This window comes from Grampus griseus, assembly GCF_964374135.1.
Source record: "Grampus griseus genome assembly, chromosome: 1".
In the NCBI taxonomy this organism is placed as follows: Eukaryota; Metazoa; Chordata; class Mammalia; order Artiodactyla; family Delphinidae; genus Grampus; species Grampus griseus.
In genome coordinates this window covers 109,037,826-109,056,833 of record NC_139017.1, presented here as the reverse complement: position 1 = coordinate 109,056,833, position 19,008 = coordinate 109,037,826, and the positions used below count along the sequence as shown (strand labels likewise).

General features: G+C 42.7%; 1 protein-coding gene across 1 annotated transcript in view; it reads right to left on the bottom strand.

The window, feature by feature from the left end:
* MCOLN2 (mucolipin TRP cation channel 2) overlaps window positions 1-17,766 on the bottom strand; it is a 61,023-nt gene extending 43,257 nt beyond the window's left edge. Inside the window, exons 1-2 of the mRNA XM_082657455.1 lie at window positions 17,665-17,766; window positions 2,491-2,650 (exon numbers count right to left, since the gene is read on the bottom strand). Coding sequence (XP_082513581.1) covers window positions 2,491-2,650; window positions 17,665-17,741 — 237 coding nt within the window. The 5' untranslated portion in view covers window positions 17,742-17,766. The remainder of the gene's footprint in view (window positions 1-2,490; window positions 2,651-17,664) is intronic.
* Window positions 17,767-19,008: the final 1,242 nt, after the last annotated feature.

The following is a 19,008-nucleotide window of genomic DNA, read 5'->3' as shown; positions in this document are numbered from 1 at the left end:
TGTTCCAATTACATATCACCCAAGTAGCAAAACTTATTAGAAGGACCCTACAGGGGAACACAAGTTTAATCCACCACAATTTTGTTAGGGGAGGCCGGGTACAGTTACACAAAAAAGTAAATGATCGATTCCCAGAAATATTCTATTAAAAGTGAAATCAAGGATGTGGCCAGCAAGGGGTACTGGTGAACCCAGAAAAAACTACACGTTGAGTGATCAGGCAAGACTTGCAGGGGAGGTGGACTTCAAATAGCACCTGCATGATGAGGGAGAAAAAGAATCCCTCTGGACTTGGAGAGACAACAGGGCAGGGATGAGAATCACTGGGTGGGTCCATCTGTCTGGGATGTGGGGAGGAAACAGGAGATGAAAAGCTGCTGGAAAGGCAAGTTGAAGGAGACTGTGGAAATCTGTGAATTTCAGGCCACAGAGTCAAAATTTTGTTCTGTGGAAAATAGGGCTCTACAGAAGTTTCTGAGCAGGAGAGACACAATAAAAGCATTCTAAGAAAAAATTAATCTGACGTGTATTGAATGGACTGGTGCATATGGAGATAAAAAAGGTAAGCCTAAGATGAATTCCAGAAGCAGTCTAGTTAACTTATGTGTATTCCTCGAGTGCAAACTCTGAAGATCAACATCTAGAAAGAAACAGTATTTGAATAAGAGTGCAGACTCTGGAGCCAGACTGCCAGAGAGCTCAGATCCCGGCTCTGCCACTTCCTGGCTGAATGGCCATAGGCAAATTACTCAGCTCTTTTTGGTTCAGTTTCCTCATCCATACAGAGCGGGTAAAAACTGAACCTACCTCATGGATTCCAGTGAGGATGGAATGAGCTAACACACATGAAGCACTTACTGTGCCTGGCACATGGAATGGCTAGGCTACATGTGAGCTGTCAGCAGTGGTAACATTCACAGCTTATACTCCCAAGACAATGCAGAGCATATGAGGTGCTTCAGACACATTTTTAATTAACTAACAATGTAAGAGCTTGTGCTAGAGAGGAGATAGTGAATATGGCAAAACATAAAGAGATACAGTTTTGAAGGAAGACTCCATGGGATTTAGTAGTTAGCAGGACAAAAAAGGTAAGTCAAAGAGGGTGATGGTATTTTATGCCTAGGTAAGTTACAATTTTAATAACATTAATAGATCAGAAACTTGAAATGACAGCTGGTTTGGCAAGAGAAGTAATTGGGGAAAAATTAAAATTAACCAAATAGCAAAAGGGGACATTATTTCTCCTTCTTCCAAACAACACTAGCAATGCACCTACTTTATAGGCAGGTTGCCAGAATTAAAACTTCAAAACCAAGAATTAAAATGAAAACAATTTTCAAAGAAAATAGGGCTTCCCTGGTGGCGCAGTGGTTGAGAGTCCGCCTGCCGCTGCAGGGGACACGGGTTCGTGCCCCGGTCCAGGAAGATCCCACGTGCTGCAGAGCGGCTGGGCCCGTGAGCCACGGAAGCCCGCGTACCACAAAAAAAAAAAAAAAAAGAAAAGAAAAAAGAAAATAGCTAAGCATATACATTTAACATTGGCCCTGCCTCTCATCTTTGTCTCTTTGGAAGTAACTTGTTTACCCTAAAACGTGATGAGCTGGTACAGCATGTCATGCAGTGACAAGACCTCTTTATGAACACAGGATAAAGATGCAACTTCAGTTATGGCAGGAGCCGCCTCTCTCATTTCTAAAACTGTAAAGAAGTGATTTTTAGAAAGGTATTTATTTTTGTGTTCCAGAAATCACATCTTTACAAACAGTTGTTACACTGATGACAGAATAATTATTTTCCCATGGAGCCTAATATCCCAAATTAGTACTGTTTTTAAAAGGCCGCATGTTTCAAATATAGTTACCTACAGAGAAGCCTCCCTAAAACTGGTTCTGTAGCACAGGCCCAAAAACTAGATGACAACTGATAATAAAGTGCTTAACAGTATGAATTTAAGCAAAAGGTCCCAGTGTAGTCTTTAGACACTCCTTATAGTGCCTGGGAAAGGGGATGGGGCGTAGGTAAGGTGGGGGAGTATTTACTTAAGCACTTAGCTACTGATGAAAAGAAAACTTAGCATTCTATAAATCCAAAATCAAAACAGTCCAAAATGCAGATTTCCAAAGTATATTTATATAAGATGTATTTGAATAAAGATAAAAGATTTCAAGAACACAGATCACTTTGGACTGGGCAGCCTTCATGAGCCCTGTGCCTCATTCAGATATAGAAACCCCACACCCCCTTCAGATCTAGTACTATCTATATTTACAGAACCTGTGAGAGATGACCTCAGAGTCCCTCATTAAAACAAAGTCGGCATCTAAACTGAACTTCGACCTACCACCTGCCCTCCAGAATCAATATAATTTTACAGGTTTATGAACATGAGTGTGGCCTTTTCAGGACAAAAGTCAAGTGGCAGAACATGGGAAAACAGTTTCATCCTGGGGTAAGAAAAAGAACAAATGAACTGATAATATAATTTACCTGTGTGGTGACCATGACTATCTTCAAAATCTGCAAACCCATTTTCCACGGAATCTGTTGTCTGGCTCGGAATTTTTCACAAGGGTTCATGAAGTAAAACTTCAGGTCTTCTCTCAGACATTCTTCTGTCACCTCAGAATCAAGATGAGCCATTGCATCTCTGCCAAAGAAGATTAATTTTTAAATACACAAAAGAGCCTGTCCATCAGAAAGCTCCTGATTAATACTTTCCATTCACATGCTTTACCCATTCTTACAAGCAAAACTCTCTCCAGCCAGTGAAGTCCTTTTCACTTTAGAAATCTGAAAATGATTCAGGACCTTCTATCACCTGCCTTTACGTATAGCTACCCATCTTGTTCCAAGTGGCCATTACCAAAATTATAAAAATAGGATTTTATTTGCAAGACTTGTCAATTCCTACATCCTAACAGATAGCATTCACTTGTCACTGGAGTATTAACAAAAACTAGGTGAGATACTTTTGTGATATGCTAGGTGTGAAATCACAGAAATTTAGTACAGACTAATGGAATTAAATTGTTACGGAAATAGAGAATCTCTGTTCTATAACTCTCTGTTCTATAATCCTTGAAAGAAGGATTATGTCTCTTTTTTTTTGCATGATAGATCAGTGATTATAAGATCCCAAATTATAAATATCTTTAAAGTTAAAATAGCATCTCTCTATTTATGCCCAATCATATAATTGTGTCATCCTATATATTAGCAAAATTTTGCTTTTACTATTTCAAGGACTCTGGACTCAGAAATGGGCACATGACTCAAGCTAGGCCAAAAAGAACCAATGAAATGTGGTCACAAGACTGTAATTATAACCAATGGAAGAGATGTGGTCTTTCCACCAAGTAGTCCCCAAAATGGGGCGTGAAAAACAATCCACTAGGAGAATAGAAAATACTAGTACTTCCATTTTATTCTTTATCTTAAAAACAAACAAACAGAAAAACGAGCTCTGCTAATAATATACCATATAAAATAACAGTGGTCTATAGTAGCATATAATTTATAAATAATATATACACATTGGGGATATGTGCTTAACTTTTACTGTTGAATGCATAATCAGCAAAGTTTGGGGATCACAGACTTAAAGCATAGGCTGAGTCTAGAATTCCTGGAAGTCATCTCACCATCTCGCCTGGAAGCCAGCATAGGAGAGCTTGCCAAAGAGTGGAGCTAACACAGAAGAGCAGTTAAGATTGCCTAATGACAACGTTTGAGTTCCTGGAGCTAGCTGTGCCTGAAGCCATGATTCCAAGACTTTCAAGCTGAGCCAATAAACACTCTTTGGACCTTAAGCCTGTTTAAGTTTGATTTCTGTTTCTTGAAACAGGAAGCATCTTGATGGTAAGTTTAATGAATAAACTCTATTAAGTTTAGCCGATCATTCAAGTTACTCATTTCTTAGAAAGTTTTTATAATTGGGGGTTTTCACCTAAAATATCTTAATGACATTTTTATATTGACTTAGGACCTATGTCATTTAGCTTGACTAACAAATTTAAAAGAAGCTCAAAGAAAAAATAAAAATAGAGAGACTATATTAAGGCTCATTTTAAGACTTTTTAAGCCTTATACTCAGTTGTTAATGATTTTCTATTTTTAAGTTAATATTTAGACCTCCTATTTCCAGAATTAGTAGGCCAGGTTATTTTGCTGGAAAGAAGAAGGGAGGGAAGGAAGGAGGGAGGGAGGGAGGGAGGGAGGGAGAGGGAAAGGAAGGGAAGGACCCATACTGAGAAATGATGGTCACAACCCAGCGCTTTGAGCCTCTTGCCTGGGTGAGCCAGGGAATGTTACACTGTGAGCTTGCTTGGTTCAGGGGGCTCCAGACTGGAATTGCCCTCGTCTCCTAGCAAACACATGCAGACCTCTCCAGACGCTCATCCTAGGACTTGGGGAGCTCTGACAAATAACTTGTAAAACACGTTGACTAACAGGTACTAATACATACCAGGCCCACGAAGAAACCAAGTAGCATGAAGCAGTCAACTAATTTCAGAAACAGCAGAAACAGGGTCAAGCATATCAGAATCAGACGCAGATTAGAAAACAACCATGCTTACCATATTTAAAGACATATAGGTAAAAATACCTATAAGAAAACCTTGGGAAAAACAAAAAAAAATGAAAAATCAATGACCCAAAGGGGTCTCATTTCAAAAGAATAAGAAGACTTTTTAAATGTGTTTGCCCTGCAGCGGCTATAGTTACCTCCTGATTTCATCTAACCAACTTACTGAACACTTCCTGTGCTGAGCGTTTTTGCTGGGTGCTCCGGCCACAAAGCTGAATAGATGCTCAGCGTCCCGTAGGAGAGACAGACTTGGGAGTGCAAATTCACAGGTTATCAAACAGCTCAGTGGCTGCTGTACCATAAGTATACAGAGTATTATGCAAGCAGGGGTCTGCCTCTGGGGAGACAGGTTCAGAGCCAGAGGGGGAATCCCGTAACATGTCCTAATACACGGAGTGGCAGGTGCTACGGAGCACTTGATGAAGAGCATTGATCAAGGGAGGCATTTCCAAGAAGAAGGTGGCATCTTATCTGTGCCTAAGAGCCACATCCTCCAATAGGAACCTTCAGACCCCTGAGAACATGCCTGTGGAAGCTTCGCGGGCATGTTTGAGTGATACCAAATTCAGCGTTAACCACCATTACCTCAGTGGATCTGGGTTGCTAATGTATTCATCCTGGTGATTCACAATGTCTTTTCATTTAGTAAGATAAAAAGGACATCTGAAAAGTTGTGATAGAACCCTGAGAATAAAGGCATGGAAACTCCTCCTCCCAACATACCCTCGGCCTCTAGTGTGAGAAACACTGTACTGAAGAAAAGAGGAAGTTGTTTCCTGGAAAACAGTGGCGTGAAACACAGGGTAGTAGGTCAAGTGCTTGGTGAACACCTTGTGAGCCAAGCTCTGACAGAGACATTTTCCTGCCTTCCAGGAGCTCAGTCCAGTGGAAGGGAGAGATGTGAAGAGATAAAAGTATAATAAAATGTGTCAAGTGATATAATTGAAGTATGCTTTGAGGGCCCTGGAACAAAGAGAAGGGAATTGATGCAGCCCAATTGCTCCAAGAGGCTTCAAGTAATTCTTCCAGCTGCTGGTTTCCTCAACTAACATGGCCACTCCATGATCAGGAAACGATAACTGCTCTTAATAGTACCCTAAGAAACCTGATTAGGAAGGTAAGTCTCGACCAAGAAAAAAAAAGGCAAAGTAGCAGATAATGCACATGGGGATCACTCACTGTATTAAATTATTTACACTAATTATTTAAAAACCTCCCAAAGTTTTTCACTTAGGTGTTTAGAGAACAGCTGCAGTACTCATACCACTGTGGAGAATAAAAAGAAAAATGAAAAAGCTAGCATGAAAACCTTTCCCCTCAAGCGTGCAGGAGCCAATAGCTGAAATATAGGATGGTACTAGTCAAATGTGATCAACTGATGATACAACGATAAAAATACAGAAAAAATATTAATGATAGTTTGGTTCAAAAATTCTGGTATCTCAAGGAAAATGCAAATGTGTAAGCTTTCTAAACTCTACATTTCTGAAGGCACTTTACTGCCCCACTCTTCTCAATTTGTGGGTTTTCCCTAGTTCCCCAGTAGATGAAGGGTATTAAACATGGGCATGCACAGGTGCACACACAACCACACATCTTATCACTATATCAAAAATACAACAGTGCCGAAAAAAAAAAGTGCCAAGTGAAAAGAGGGAACACTAAAAAACAAAAGAGAGACAGGACAATATCATAAGACTAAAACATTAAAATATTCCTGCATTTGACACATACTTATCCAACATCCTCTAGGGCTGAGCACCAGGCTGGATGTTTGGTACAGGAGGCTTGAAAGCTGCAATCACAACTTGGTAAGCAAGAATTAGATCAGCAGGAGGAATATTGCAACTTCCATCAAAAACGATGAAAATCACCAACAGGTTTAGAAAAGGACAGAGAGTTACTAAGTGGTGGGAACACAACCAGGAGAAGTGACTACACCATAAAAACAGTTAAGGAACAGAAATCCATGAAGATCTAAGTTACACTGATCCATCAATTGCAGGGCAGTCACGCAACTGAAACTGCAGGAAATAAATAAGAGCAATCACGACTCTTATGGATTATTTTTGTTTCACGAAACCATAGGAAACATAGATTTGTATCAGCTTAATATATGGCACAAATACCCAAATATCAAAGGAAAAAAACACAGTATTTGTAAGAGTAAAAACAAGATCTGGAATAGAATGGAAAGTCATCCACACAGTGGGCTAAATAAAAGCTAGAGAAGCTGGACTTAGGAAGGAAGCCTGACACTGGTACTGTGGGGAGAAGTCAGGAAGGAAGCCCATCAGAGCTACCATCAGTTATTAAGAAAATCTACTCTTTGCCTAGATAATCAGGACTGTGTGATGTCAGCTAATTTGAAGCCTATCATATGACCAAAGGGCAACTCCAGCTTTATCAAATCAATGACCAAAAGAGTCTATGGAAGCTTGAAGTTTTGAAAAAAGCAAAACTGAACAAATTACTGAAAATTCCTAACCTCAAGGAACTTGTGAAGGTTTTTGACCTTTGCCTCAGAAAAATGCACACATCAGTTTCAGTGATGGTACCTTGTTCCCATTAGCACGATCTACTTAGCAAATAAGCTAACCAACTCAGACTGCTACTGATTTTCAGCTTGTATGACCCTTACCCTACTCAAAAAGAGGGATGGAAGTTTGTTTTCTACTGCAGTGGCCTCCAAGGTGGGGTGCGTGCACACAAGTCGGGTATGCAAGACCATCCAATGGGATGTGAGAAGACAGGGCTAGGGCTTCTAATTCTATTAACCAAGCAAAAGTAAATTAAGATTTACAAGCTACAATGTATGAATTATACACCTAACATACCCTCATGTGGTCAGAAAGCCAGATGCCTGTATTTCGATTAGGTGCACAAGGCAATCTGGGGGAAGAGTGCACGTTCCCGAAGTATGGTGCCCTCATTGCTTTCCAGCAGATTCCCATCACTTAGGGTTTACATAGGCCCATTTAAGCATTTGTTAGAGTATATTATCCACTTTAGCTAACCCTCACAAAATGGACATAAAGATTCTTGCAAATCATTAGACTCCTTGTAGAACTAACATAAGCCTAAATTAACATCAAGAAAATGGGAGAGCTAACACTACCCTAATACAACCTTTGTTGGCCATGAGTTAAAAAGAGATGAAAAGCAAATCTGATCCGAAAAGAAAAAAACCCAGATTTATCAAGAAAGTACTTATAGTATTGACTAAATCTACTACTGTTGAACCTTGCCCTAAGTGTATATATTGCACCTAAGATGTTAGGTAATGATACTGTGAAGTCATAATGATATTACGAAGTCACTGCATTTAGCAATTTTTTCTTAACATCCTCATCTATCTCAGCCCTTAAAATGTTCATTTTACCTGTTCTATTGTATATATGGTTTTACATACAGTATACAAATAAATACCCATTCAGAGAGAGTAGATGTTCTTTTAACTGGTGGGGATAAGTTATCAAAAATATTTGGGACTAATTCTAGTGTTTCAGAACTGCAGCCACACCTGAGATGTGGTTTCTCTTTTGTCATCCCAGCTGATATTATAAACTCCTTAGCTAGAGAGAAATTGGTGTCTGTTCCCCCAGCTCCAACAAATAAATGGAAAATAATCTTGATAGGCAACCCTTCTCCTATCAGGCCTGTATAGGTATCATGTACCGATGTAGTAGCACTAGAAGTAGAATGTTTTTTCTAATCCACAACTAGCACTTCCTAGTCAGAGGATGGGGCAGGGGAAGCAGGGTGAACCAGTTCCCACATCTGTTCTTCTTCCTGCATCCTCATCACAGTGAACAGTACCACCAGGCTGCCTTCTCGGAACCGACATCTGTGTAGCTCTGCATGACCTGGTCCCACTGTCATTTCCCCCCCAAACTTAAGTGTGTACTTCATTTTAAATGGACTATAATGAACCCTTCTTCTGATTTCTGCCCCTTAGGGGCAACCACTTTTATCTGCTTTGTTGATGTTGTTATTTAACATTTCTAAATGATACCATTTCACTATTTTTTCCTCTTTAGTATATTATCAATTTATATCCTCCTATGGAAAATAGGGATGTAGCTCTTATGGCTGCCCTCCCCAGCCAACACACACATTTCACCTCCCCACTCATTGTCCCAACAAAGTTTTAATAAAAATTTGATAATAAATAAACATTCAGATAAATTAACATTCAGAACTTATGAAGTGAACATGCAAATACTCTTCAGAGTTGAGCTAGTACAACTATGATTTTATTTTTATTTATATATATATATTTTTAAATAAATTTATTTCATTTATTTATTTTTGGCTGCATTGGGTCTTTGTTGCCGTGCACGGGCCTCTCACTACGATGGCCTCCCTTGTTGCGGAGCATGGGCTCTAGGCACACAGGCTTCAGCAGTCGTGGCATGCGGGCTCAGTAGTTGTGGCTCACGGTCTCTAGAGCACAGGCTCAGTAGTTGTGGCGCACGGGCTTAGTTGCTCTGCGGCATGTGGGATCTTCCCGGACCAGGGCTCAAACCTGTGTCTCCTGCATTGGCAGGCGGATTCTTAACCACTGCGCCATCAGGGAAGCCCCCAGTACACTATGATTTTATATTCTCTCTTATAAAAATTTTTTTCTGGAGTTAATTGCCTTTTTCTCCATTTGCTTGGTTTTCCATATACCAACCAGGACTTTATCACGAAACTCCAGCTGAATCTGCCAGCTCCTTTCAGTACAGTCAACCAAGCTGGGCATCCTGTCAACTCCCTTCTCCCAGGGACATCATTCCTGGAGCCCTCAGCCTCCTGTTCCAACTACATGGGTTGCTTTCTAATCCTTATTCAAAGCCATCAGTTTGGGAATTCCCTTCACCTCCTTCCTAAATTGGATTCTGCATTCTCCTATCAGGCCCATATAGGTATCATGTATTGATGTAGCAGTCCTAGAAGTAGAAGCATTTCCTGGATCCCATTTCCACCTCTTTCTTTACTCCCTCATTTTTGTGGAGAGTATCCTTCAATCCCTTCCTGTGAGAGGAAGTCTGGAAGGTAAATTTTGAGACCTCCCATGACAGACACTGCTAGCTGCCACCCAGTGTTTATTCATTCCTCCCTTCTTTCTGATTTTGTCTAAGGCAGGAACGTACTTTTTTTTTTTTTTTTGCGGTGTGCGGGCCTCTCACTGGTGTGGCCTCTCCCGTTGCGGAGCACTGGCTCCGGACGCGCAGGCTCAGTGGCCATGGCTCACGGGCCTAGCCGCTCCGCGGCATGTGGGATCTTCCCGGACCGGGGCACGAACCTGTGTCCCCTGCATCGGCAGGAGGACTCTCAACCACTGCGCCACCAAGGAAGCCCCAGGAACGTATTTATACCCAGGACAGAATAACTCAAAGTATTAGAGCTAGACAAGAACTCAGATCATTGTTTTCACACCTGATTGCACACCAAGTCACCGGGGGCGCCTCAAAAAAGTACTGATGCCCTGCTTCTCCCCTCAGAGATTCTGGCCTGATTGGTATGGGCACAGCCTGGGCATGGGGGTATTTAAAAAGCTCCCCAGGTGATTCTAACATGCATCCAGTTTGAAATCCTTACCTTAGACATTACTTGTTCCTATCTCCTCATTTTACAAACGCGGCAACTAAGGTGCCCTGAGGTTGCGACTTGCCCCCAACCATAAGGATCCAATTTAGAATAAGAATTGGATCCAAGAATCCAATAAGAATCCTTGTCCAGTGTTCCTTCTGATCCCTGAATTAATATTTCTTAAAGGGCATTGGCCTGTAAGATGGTCACGAATGAAGGAAAAAAATGTTACATTCAAATAAACAAATGTTTCCAACATAATTTCTCTTATTTAAAACAGTGTGATACTTTGGCAGACCACAGCATCCTAGTCCGTAAATTCAGGAGACTTCTAAATGTTACTGAAAGGAAAAGGAAAAAGCAAGTAAAGCCATGATGGAATGAATCCAGCATTTAACTTCCTCGAGGTACTTTTGTTCTTCAGATTCTCCACAGCAAACACTGGGTTTCCGTTCTAAACCCGCTCAGAGGGAACCATCGCCGGCTGCAGATTCCAGCGGCCATTTCTCAGGTCTCGGCTTGGTGGCTTGGTAGCACTTGATCCAGCTACCCACCACGTCCCTGGAACAACCTCATCTCTCCACTTCTAGGATATCCCACTCACCTAGTTTGCTTCCTGCCTCACTGGGCTTCTCTGGCTCTCCTTTACTCGCTCCTCTTCCATCTGACTTCCAGATGCCAGAGTGCCTCAGGACTGTCCAGGGCACTTCTATCCTCTATCCTCCCTTCTAGAAGAGTTCATGGAGTCCTGTGGCTTTAAATACTATCCACAGGATGTGGACTTTCACATTTGCACCTCTGGCAAATCTCTCTCTTGAACAGACTCCCTTATCCGACCTCTTCTTTGAAACTCCACCCACATGACTAATAGGTTTCTCATACCAACCCTCCACCCTCTTCTCTGCACATCTGCTCAACGCCTGATCACACACTCTTATCTACATGTTTCAGCTGCAATCCCTCATTCTGTCAATGGTCCTCCACATTGGCTGCATAGTCGTCACCCGGGAATTTTTTAAAGGTTTCAGTGTCTGGCTTCCAACCCTAGACATTCTGATTTAATTGATGCCTAGGTATAAGCTGGGCATTGAGATTTTTTTTCCGTTGCGGAGCACAGGCTCCGGACGCGCAGGCTCAGCGGCCATGGCTCACCGGCCCAGCCGCTCCACGGCATGTGGGATCCTCCCGGACCGGGGCACGAACCCATGTCGCCTGCATCGGCAGGCGGACTCCCAACCGCTGCGCCACCAGGGAAGCCCTGAGCATTGAGATTTTGATAAGTTTTCCAGGTGATTCTAATGTGCAGCAAAGTACAGGAACTTTTGCTCCAGAGTCATGCTTTGATTTCCCCTTTTCCTCAACCCTCACATCCACTCAATCAAGTCTTCCTCCAAAACACAACATGGAGTGGTCCCCTTCTCTCTACATCTGCAGCCTTCTTGGTCCCAGCAGCAGCATCAACTCTCACCAGACAATTGCAACAGTTTCCCAATTCTCCACATAGTAGCCGGAGGGGTAATTCTAAGTGTTAAGACAGACATCACTTCCCTATCCCGTATGGCTTCCCCCTGCTCTTAGACTAAAATCCAATCCTCTTACCATGGCCTGAAAGTTTCCTGCCCACTCCTTCCCATACCTTCTCTTCCCCCTCCTCACTACCCCACTACACCTCCTTCCTGGCCCTGAGCATGTGCACTTGCTGTTTCATCTACCCCACTGCTACTCACCCAGCTCTGCATGTCTGGATCCTTCCCACCGTCACGTCTCAGCTCAAGTGGCACCTCTTTAGAGCAGGCTCCTTGATCACTCTATTAAAAGAGGCCTTTCCCACAGCCTCTCTCATCAATTTCCTTCATAACTGAGACTGCAATCTTTGCCGGTCTTCCCTACAAGGGAACTCCATGAAGGCCTGGTCTCACTTATGACTATATCCCCAGCATAAAGCAGACTATCTAACACATAATAGGTGTTCAGTGAATAATTTTTTGGAAAAAAGAAATGAATCAGTGAAAAAGATGACAACCCCAACTATGTGAACTTTTCCTTAGCCGGTACCCACTGAGATCAAATTATAATAATAAAACAACAAATATAATAAAAACAACAAAACAATAGAAAATCTAAAATAACTGACATGAAAAATTATGTTAAAAATGTACTGAAAAGTCTTGCTTAGCCAAGATACATTAGAGGGTTTTAGGTAATTTAGTTGCTTGGTTTGCTGATAAAAACCCTATTTTGTTTCAATTAATATTCCTGAAGTCTTTCCAAAGAATGAATTATTCAATGAATTGTTATGAAAACTTGCAATCCACTGGGGAGAGAGAAAGTTAGAGCCCTCCTTGAAAACAAATGCAAAACTAAAACTTAGACACATTTAAAAAATAAAATTGATAGACGCATAGGATTTAGAATTTTTAAAAATATAATTTAACATGCCTTTCTAAGCATGAGAAAATTCAGAAGCCAATGAAAATAACTGACAGATCTTAACAAAAATTAAGACTTCAAAAAGTTAAAAGACAGACTGGGAAAAAATGTCTACAATATAGTTAAGCAGGCAAAAGTTTACTATCCATTACCTGTAGAGAGTTCCAAACTATTAATAAGAGAAAGTCAACTGAATATTTATCCTGTTATATATAAAGGACCCAAACAGGCCAATGAACGTTTAACAACAAATTTACTAACAGTCAGAATGGTGAAAATCTACCTATCTTAAATTTTATTTGTCAATAACGCAAAAAAACACCTCTATTGAAGGGAAATGTAAATTTTTGAAGGGTACTTGGCAGTAGAAGAGAATGAGATCAGAAGAGTATCTGTGATCTAGGAATCAAACGTCTATGGATTTATCTTACAAGTGTTTAAATAACCAGTCAAAAGGATGGTTACAAAAATGTTCCTTGCAAACCTATTTGTAACTCTGTGTTGACTCAAACATGTCTATGATATACTGTTAAATTTTTTCAAAGTTACAAAATAAACACCTTGAGATCTCATTTTTCCAAAAATGTGGACATTGATTTCTATATGTAGATATTTTAAAAGTCTAGAAGTACATAATCCAGAAAAAAAATTTTTGGTAATCTCTGTGAAGTAGTATCATAGGTAATCTTAATTTTCTTCTTCAAGTTTTCCATATTTTCTTGATTTTGGATGATTAACATGAATTCTTGAGTTATCATTATGAGTTAAAATAAGCTATTTCACAGAGTCTAATAATACATATCAGGTAATCAAATATTTCCTTGTCCTTAGTTTGTGTGTGGTGGATGGGAAGTGGAGAGTCAGGGGAAGTAAATTCAGAGACTAAAATTCGGTGTTTCTACAGCAATGCTCATGTAGGGTGAATGTCCCAGGGCAATCTGGCGGATGGAAGATTTTAGCCCAATCCCAAACTCCCACATGGGTTTTTTCTTTGTTTTTTCTTTTCACTCCAGTTCCTACAATGAACTGATTTTCTCATGGTTTGCTAATCTCATGAGAGAGAGAAAAATGTTCAGATAGCTCAGGCTCTGGGTAGTTGGGCCCCAGTTAAAGGAAGTTAAAGAGAAGAAAAAAAAAGGTCAAAGAAAGAAACCTTAGTTACCTTCTCAGCACAGCTCTCAGAACATAAATGACATGGTCATTCTAACTCTGAGAAATACCCAGAAAAAAGACTGTAGGGGATTTTCATTTTCCTGTGGAGCCACCCTTAAAAGATGAGCATGCTACAACTTTCAGGAATTTCCCTAAAGACAACTGTGCCACCAAGTTCCTATAAAATCATCTCTCATCAGCACTTTGCTGCCTCAGGCCAGCAGGAAAGCAGAACTAGGACTTGACCTCTTAAAAGTGCTCGTTCTGAACAAGTCATACCTCCTATGAAAACATATCCTGAAGCATCAGCTCCCTGAATCAGAGAGGAAAGTAAAGCAAAACTCCATTTCTAAGCAATACAGGATTCCAAATGCAGTTAAATCTGGAGAAGATGACTGGAATTACGGCATTCCTTACATTTTGCTTTCTCTAACACTTTCAGTTAAGTGCTCAATTTCAATAAGTGCTCAATTTTTCAATAATACTGATGACTCTCCCTAAGGAAAAGTAAAATTAGAAGAAGGTATAAAGCCTGTGGACCAAGGGCCAAATGTAGCCAGTAGACTGCTTTTGTAAACAAGGTTTATTGGAACATAAAAAAAGTTATAAAATGATAACTAAAGTTATAATTAATCATTTTTCCTCAAACCATTGGATGAGTTTAACTTATCTTTGGACAAGCCCACCTCATGGCCAGTTGGGGAACCCCTAGATGCACACTATCTCTAGCAATTCCCTCTAGTTGCTATAGGTGACGGGATTTTTTTTAAAGCTCACCCCTTAAATTGTGGGTCTTCTGGAATTGTACCAAGGACAATTTTCCAGAATATTTAGCCTCACTAGTCACCAATTCTTGCCTGACAGGATTTTTTAAGCTGAAACCACTAGATGTATTCAAGGGGAGATAACAAAATACAACCTTCAAAGGAGAAAAAAGGAAGCGGTCCCCCCAACTGAGGGGAAAGAAATATCCCGAAAGCTCTCTCCTCACACCAGGGAAGAGAAAATGGGGTCCAAGCTCAAAACAGAGTAGAAAGCTCAGCTAGGGTTAGGCAGAGGAAAGTGGGAAGGAAAAACCCCAGAAGATTGCCAAAGCAAACAAATATGTAAACAGACCAAAACATGGCTTTACGCATTTGATACTGAAAAGAATATTGCAGTTTGATAAAGAAAATGAGGTCTGGAAATAAGATTACTTTTCTCTATGAAGCCCAGAACACATGATGTAAGAGCTCACTGAAGGGTGATCTCATTCTTGGGAACTGACAGGTGGGGCTTGGACTCCAGGCCTCAGCTAGAGAGAACAGCTCAGCCTCAGAGAAGACTCCACATTTAATTTTCATAGCCAAAAAGGCTTTCTTTGGCCACAATTTTGGCCACTTTAAAAACTGTAGCCACAGGAAGACACCTGTTTTTTCATTAAGTTTCAAAAATTGTCTTAGTCTGGGTTTCACTTCACTGAGACCTAGCCAAAGTGATTAGCTGCCATATACAATCATCCCTGACTTTCAGTTCTGTATTCTCTGCCATTCTGTATAAAATTTGTCTCCCTACTCTTCCTACTTGCTTCATTAAGACATGTTATATGCACTAGTTTATTGTTAAAAACAACACATTTATATGCTCCTCCTTGGAGCTCCTCCTTTCTCCTTGGGAGAAAAGAACATGGCCCCCTCAAACACTTCATCAGGATTTACCTGTTTTTATGTGCAGGAGACTACATACAATTGGCACTATTACGATGGCCTGTGCATGGAAATGGTCAGGAGACGTGTGGGAAATGTGCCTGTTTTTAAAGGATCCAAGCCACAGAACCTGCTTTACAGAAGGTTTGCTAAAGAAGGGAGAGTTCACAGTAATGGGAGTTTAACTCACCTTAAAGTATTTAGAGGAAGATGAGCTAAAATCTTGAGAATGTTGACTCAACAGGAAGAAGCTACCAGATTCCCCCAAACTTGTGCTGTGTGGTTAGTGCATCACAGAGATGGTGAGCGGGTCCTGAAGTGTGAAGTCCACATCCCACATCTGGGAGAACCATATAGTTGATTCCCTCAACATTACGTATCAGAATTTGCATCCTAACATCCATAGGCAACCTCTCCTACCTCTTTCTTATGGACTTATTCCATTCGCAGTGTGTGACGAAACAAAATCCTGTCTCCCACCGGTACTGTACAACCAGACATATGTATATTTAAAATTAGAATCCGTTCAAAACCTACTTATGTGCACACCCAAGTGTGTTTCCTCTACTCTAAGAATGGTAGCTTCTGAAGATACTCACTGGACATGATAAAACCATTTAAGTCCTGAGGAAATGTGCTAAGAAAAAACCTAAATTCAAGTTAAAAAAAAAAAAAAGTTTATACACACCATACCTACCATAAGCACAAGCCTGTTTATCAGTCCAAGCAAAAGATAGTAAATAAACCCAGGGTCAATTTGCTCCCTACCTTTTAGGACAGTGATTTTAGGGCTACGGTAGATGGAAACAGTGTATAACTTCTACCCCTCTGCTCTATTAAAAATAAACACTTAGCATTAAGAGAGATGCTTTATAAATTACACGATACCCAGTCATTTTGAGGTGACATTCACAGGTATCCAGTTGTCCAAAAAAGCTGCACCAAAGTTTTGTCTTCTAATTCAAAATTGGTCTTTCAAAAGTCTAAAAAACATATACCACAAAAAACATATAAGTATTCGTTAAATACTTATCTGGACAGTGATCAGAGATCAAATAAATCCTCCTCTTGAATTCTGGCTTTCCTTGCTAGCGTTAAGTTCATTTGTATTTAATACCGAGAGCGCTATGCAGGAAAGTCTCCACGCTATTTTAAGAAAGTTTAACCACCCACCACTGTATTTGTTTTGCGAGCTTTAAGAGGGGAGCGAAGGCCTGTTTGTACGCACTACCCGCCCCCGGCTCAGCTGCACGGCTGGGTGGTTGGAGTTTTGACCAAGAAGTTGGGGCCCACGGGCAGCGCCACCGGGCTGAACTGTACGCCTTTTCATAAAGGCAGAGGAATTGGGGTTAAACACGCTATCACCCTCCCACCTGAGGAAAAGGCCTCTTTGTTCCGGAAGGCAAAGCCCAGCCTGATTTAACTAACTGCAAGCAGTTACTATAAGCAAGGCAGCAAGAAAGCTCTAGTCTAGAACAGGAAAGCCATCCACTTGATGAGGGTTTCTCCAGAGTCCAATACCCAGAAAGACACAGCTCAGGCGCCTCATCTGACAGTTAACCTGAAATCACCTGGTCTTTCCTCTGCTTCCTGGCCTGGGGAAAAGGACGGGGCTGCCGGGCCAGGCCTGCGCCTTCAAAACTTTCCACGGCTCTCGGGATTCGGAGCAGGAGAAACCGTTCACTGCACGCGTTTCAGCCTTGCCGGGAACGCCTCCCCTGAAGTCGGATCCCTCCTAGGCGGGCCCCCCTCCTCTTAGCGCCTCTCTCTTACCCTTCCTACCAGCCGCCCGGGGCGCGCAGACCCCGGCCCTCTGGCAGGCGCGGCGAGTCGCGGGGGCGGCTGCCCCCCTCGGGCGGCGGCGGCGGCGGCGGCGGCGGGCTGCCGGGCGGGTCGTTGCGCGCCGGCGAGGAAGGGGCTCGTGACCGGGCGTTCCCGCCCCGCCCCGAGTCCCCACCTCCCCCCAGTCGCCTCCCGCCCGGGCTGAGCAGCCTGAGGAGAGCGTCTCAACTTGGTGCCCTGGGGCACTTTTTCCTCGAGTCAGCGAGCTGGCCTCTGTGAGCCCCGGGAGGCAGGTGGAAGGCGGCGGGCGGTGGGAGATAGAGCAGAGGTGCGCGCGTCAGGAGACCCGTGGGGGAAAGCAGCCCGGGAAGGGGGTGGCGGTGGGCGCCAGAGGAACGGCCGTGGGATGGAGGGGGGCCCCACGGCGATCGCCCCTGGGGTACTGACCTGCACTGAGGCCCCCGGGACGGACCTGAGGCTCTGCTCCACACCTGCAGGTCCAGCGCCTCCACGCCACGAGCCATGGTGCTGCCCGGAGCGACGGGGGAAGGAGGCCTCCTGGGTGGCGGCCGGGCTGTAGGGCCGGGTAGAAGCGCCTTCAAAAGGGGCCCACGCGGTGGAACACTGGGCTGCCGGTGCGCCCTCCACACCGCCCCCGGGCGGCCGGGCTGTGCACTCCCTGCCCTGCGGGGCTCCTGACTCTACATTCTTTCCTTGATTTCGGCATTCTTTTCTTGTTTCCTACATCCATTCCTTTGCCCATTTTAAAAGTCATTTGTATTTTGATGCGTTCAAGACACAGGCCATATTCACTGAATGCCAAGCCTAGGGCTGAGTACTGTGGGCACCGAGATAAGAAAGACCAGATCCTTTCCCTCCAGGACTTCACGTTAAATGAAAAGTTCATTCATTTTGACGTGTTTTTATTCTGAAGTGCACGATCACAAAACTCTGTGACAAGGGTCATGCTTCGGAGATGTTAAAAGTGCTACGGGCGCACAAGGGAAAGAGAAATGAATCGCTGTTAGCTCGCGCGGGGAAGCTGGCCTCCTGCGCGGGGAGTGAGTGTCCACGTGGCCGGGGCGGGCACAGAGGGACGGCGCAGACCTGCAAGACCCGAGCCTTGGGACTCGGTAAGCCCACGTGCTGGCCTGCAGCCACTGCTGCTCTTCCCTCCCGGAACTTCAAAGGAAGACGCCTGTCGGAAACGGGACATGAATCTTAGAGATGAGGGTCGCGGTCACTTACCCAAATGCCACTTTCAGCTGTGGGTGATGTTGACTTGGAAGTTCCGACGAGCCAATAGCCTCTTTTCCAGGGAGGCCTATTCCTATTGGTGGCAGCAGCAGCAGCAAAGTCCGCGAGCTCCAGGCTGTTTCAATCAGCAAATGTTTAAAAGGTCTCTGGGTTTAACAAGGCAAAGAATATTCTGCCAGGTTGAAGCAGTTGGAAATACGTAAGGTATATAAAAGCATACATAACTGACACCCCTGTCCACTGAAAGACAAACACACGACTCAAAAGTTGTGAGTTAAGTTTTATTCAAGGACCTTACTGAGGACTATAGCCCTGCAAACAGTCCATCTGATAGCTCCGAGTAGCTGATGAGAGGTAAGGGAGGAGCCAGGATATGCCTGAATTTTTTTGCTGTGGGAAAAAACAAAACAAAACAAAAACATGTCCTGGAACATCCAAAGATTACTGCTAATCACAAAGAACAGACATCTCAAGTTAATGATTTTTTTGCTTTTCTATGTATGAAAAGAATCTGGGGTCACTGAAATTTTCCCT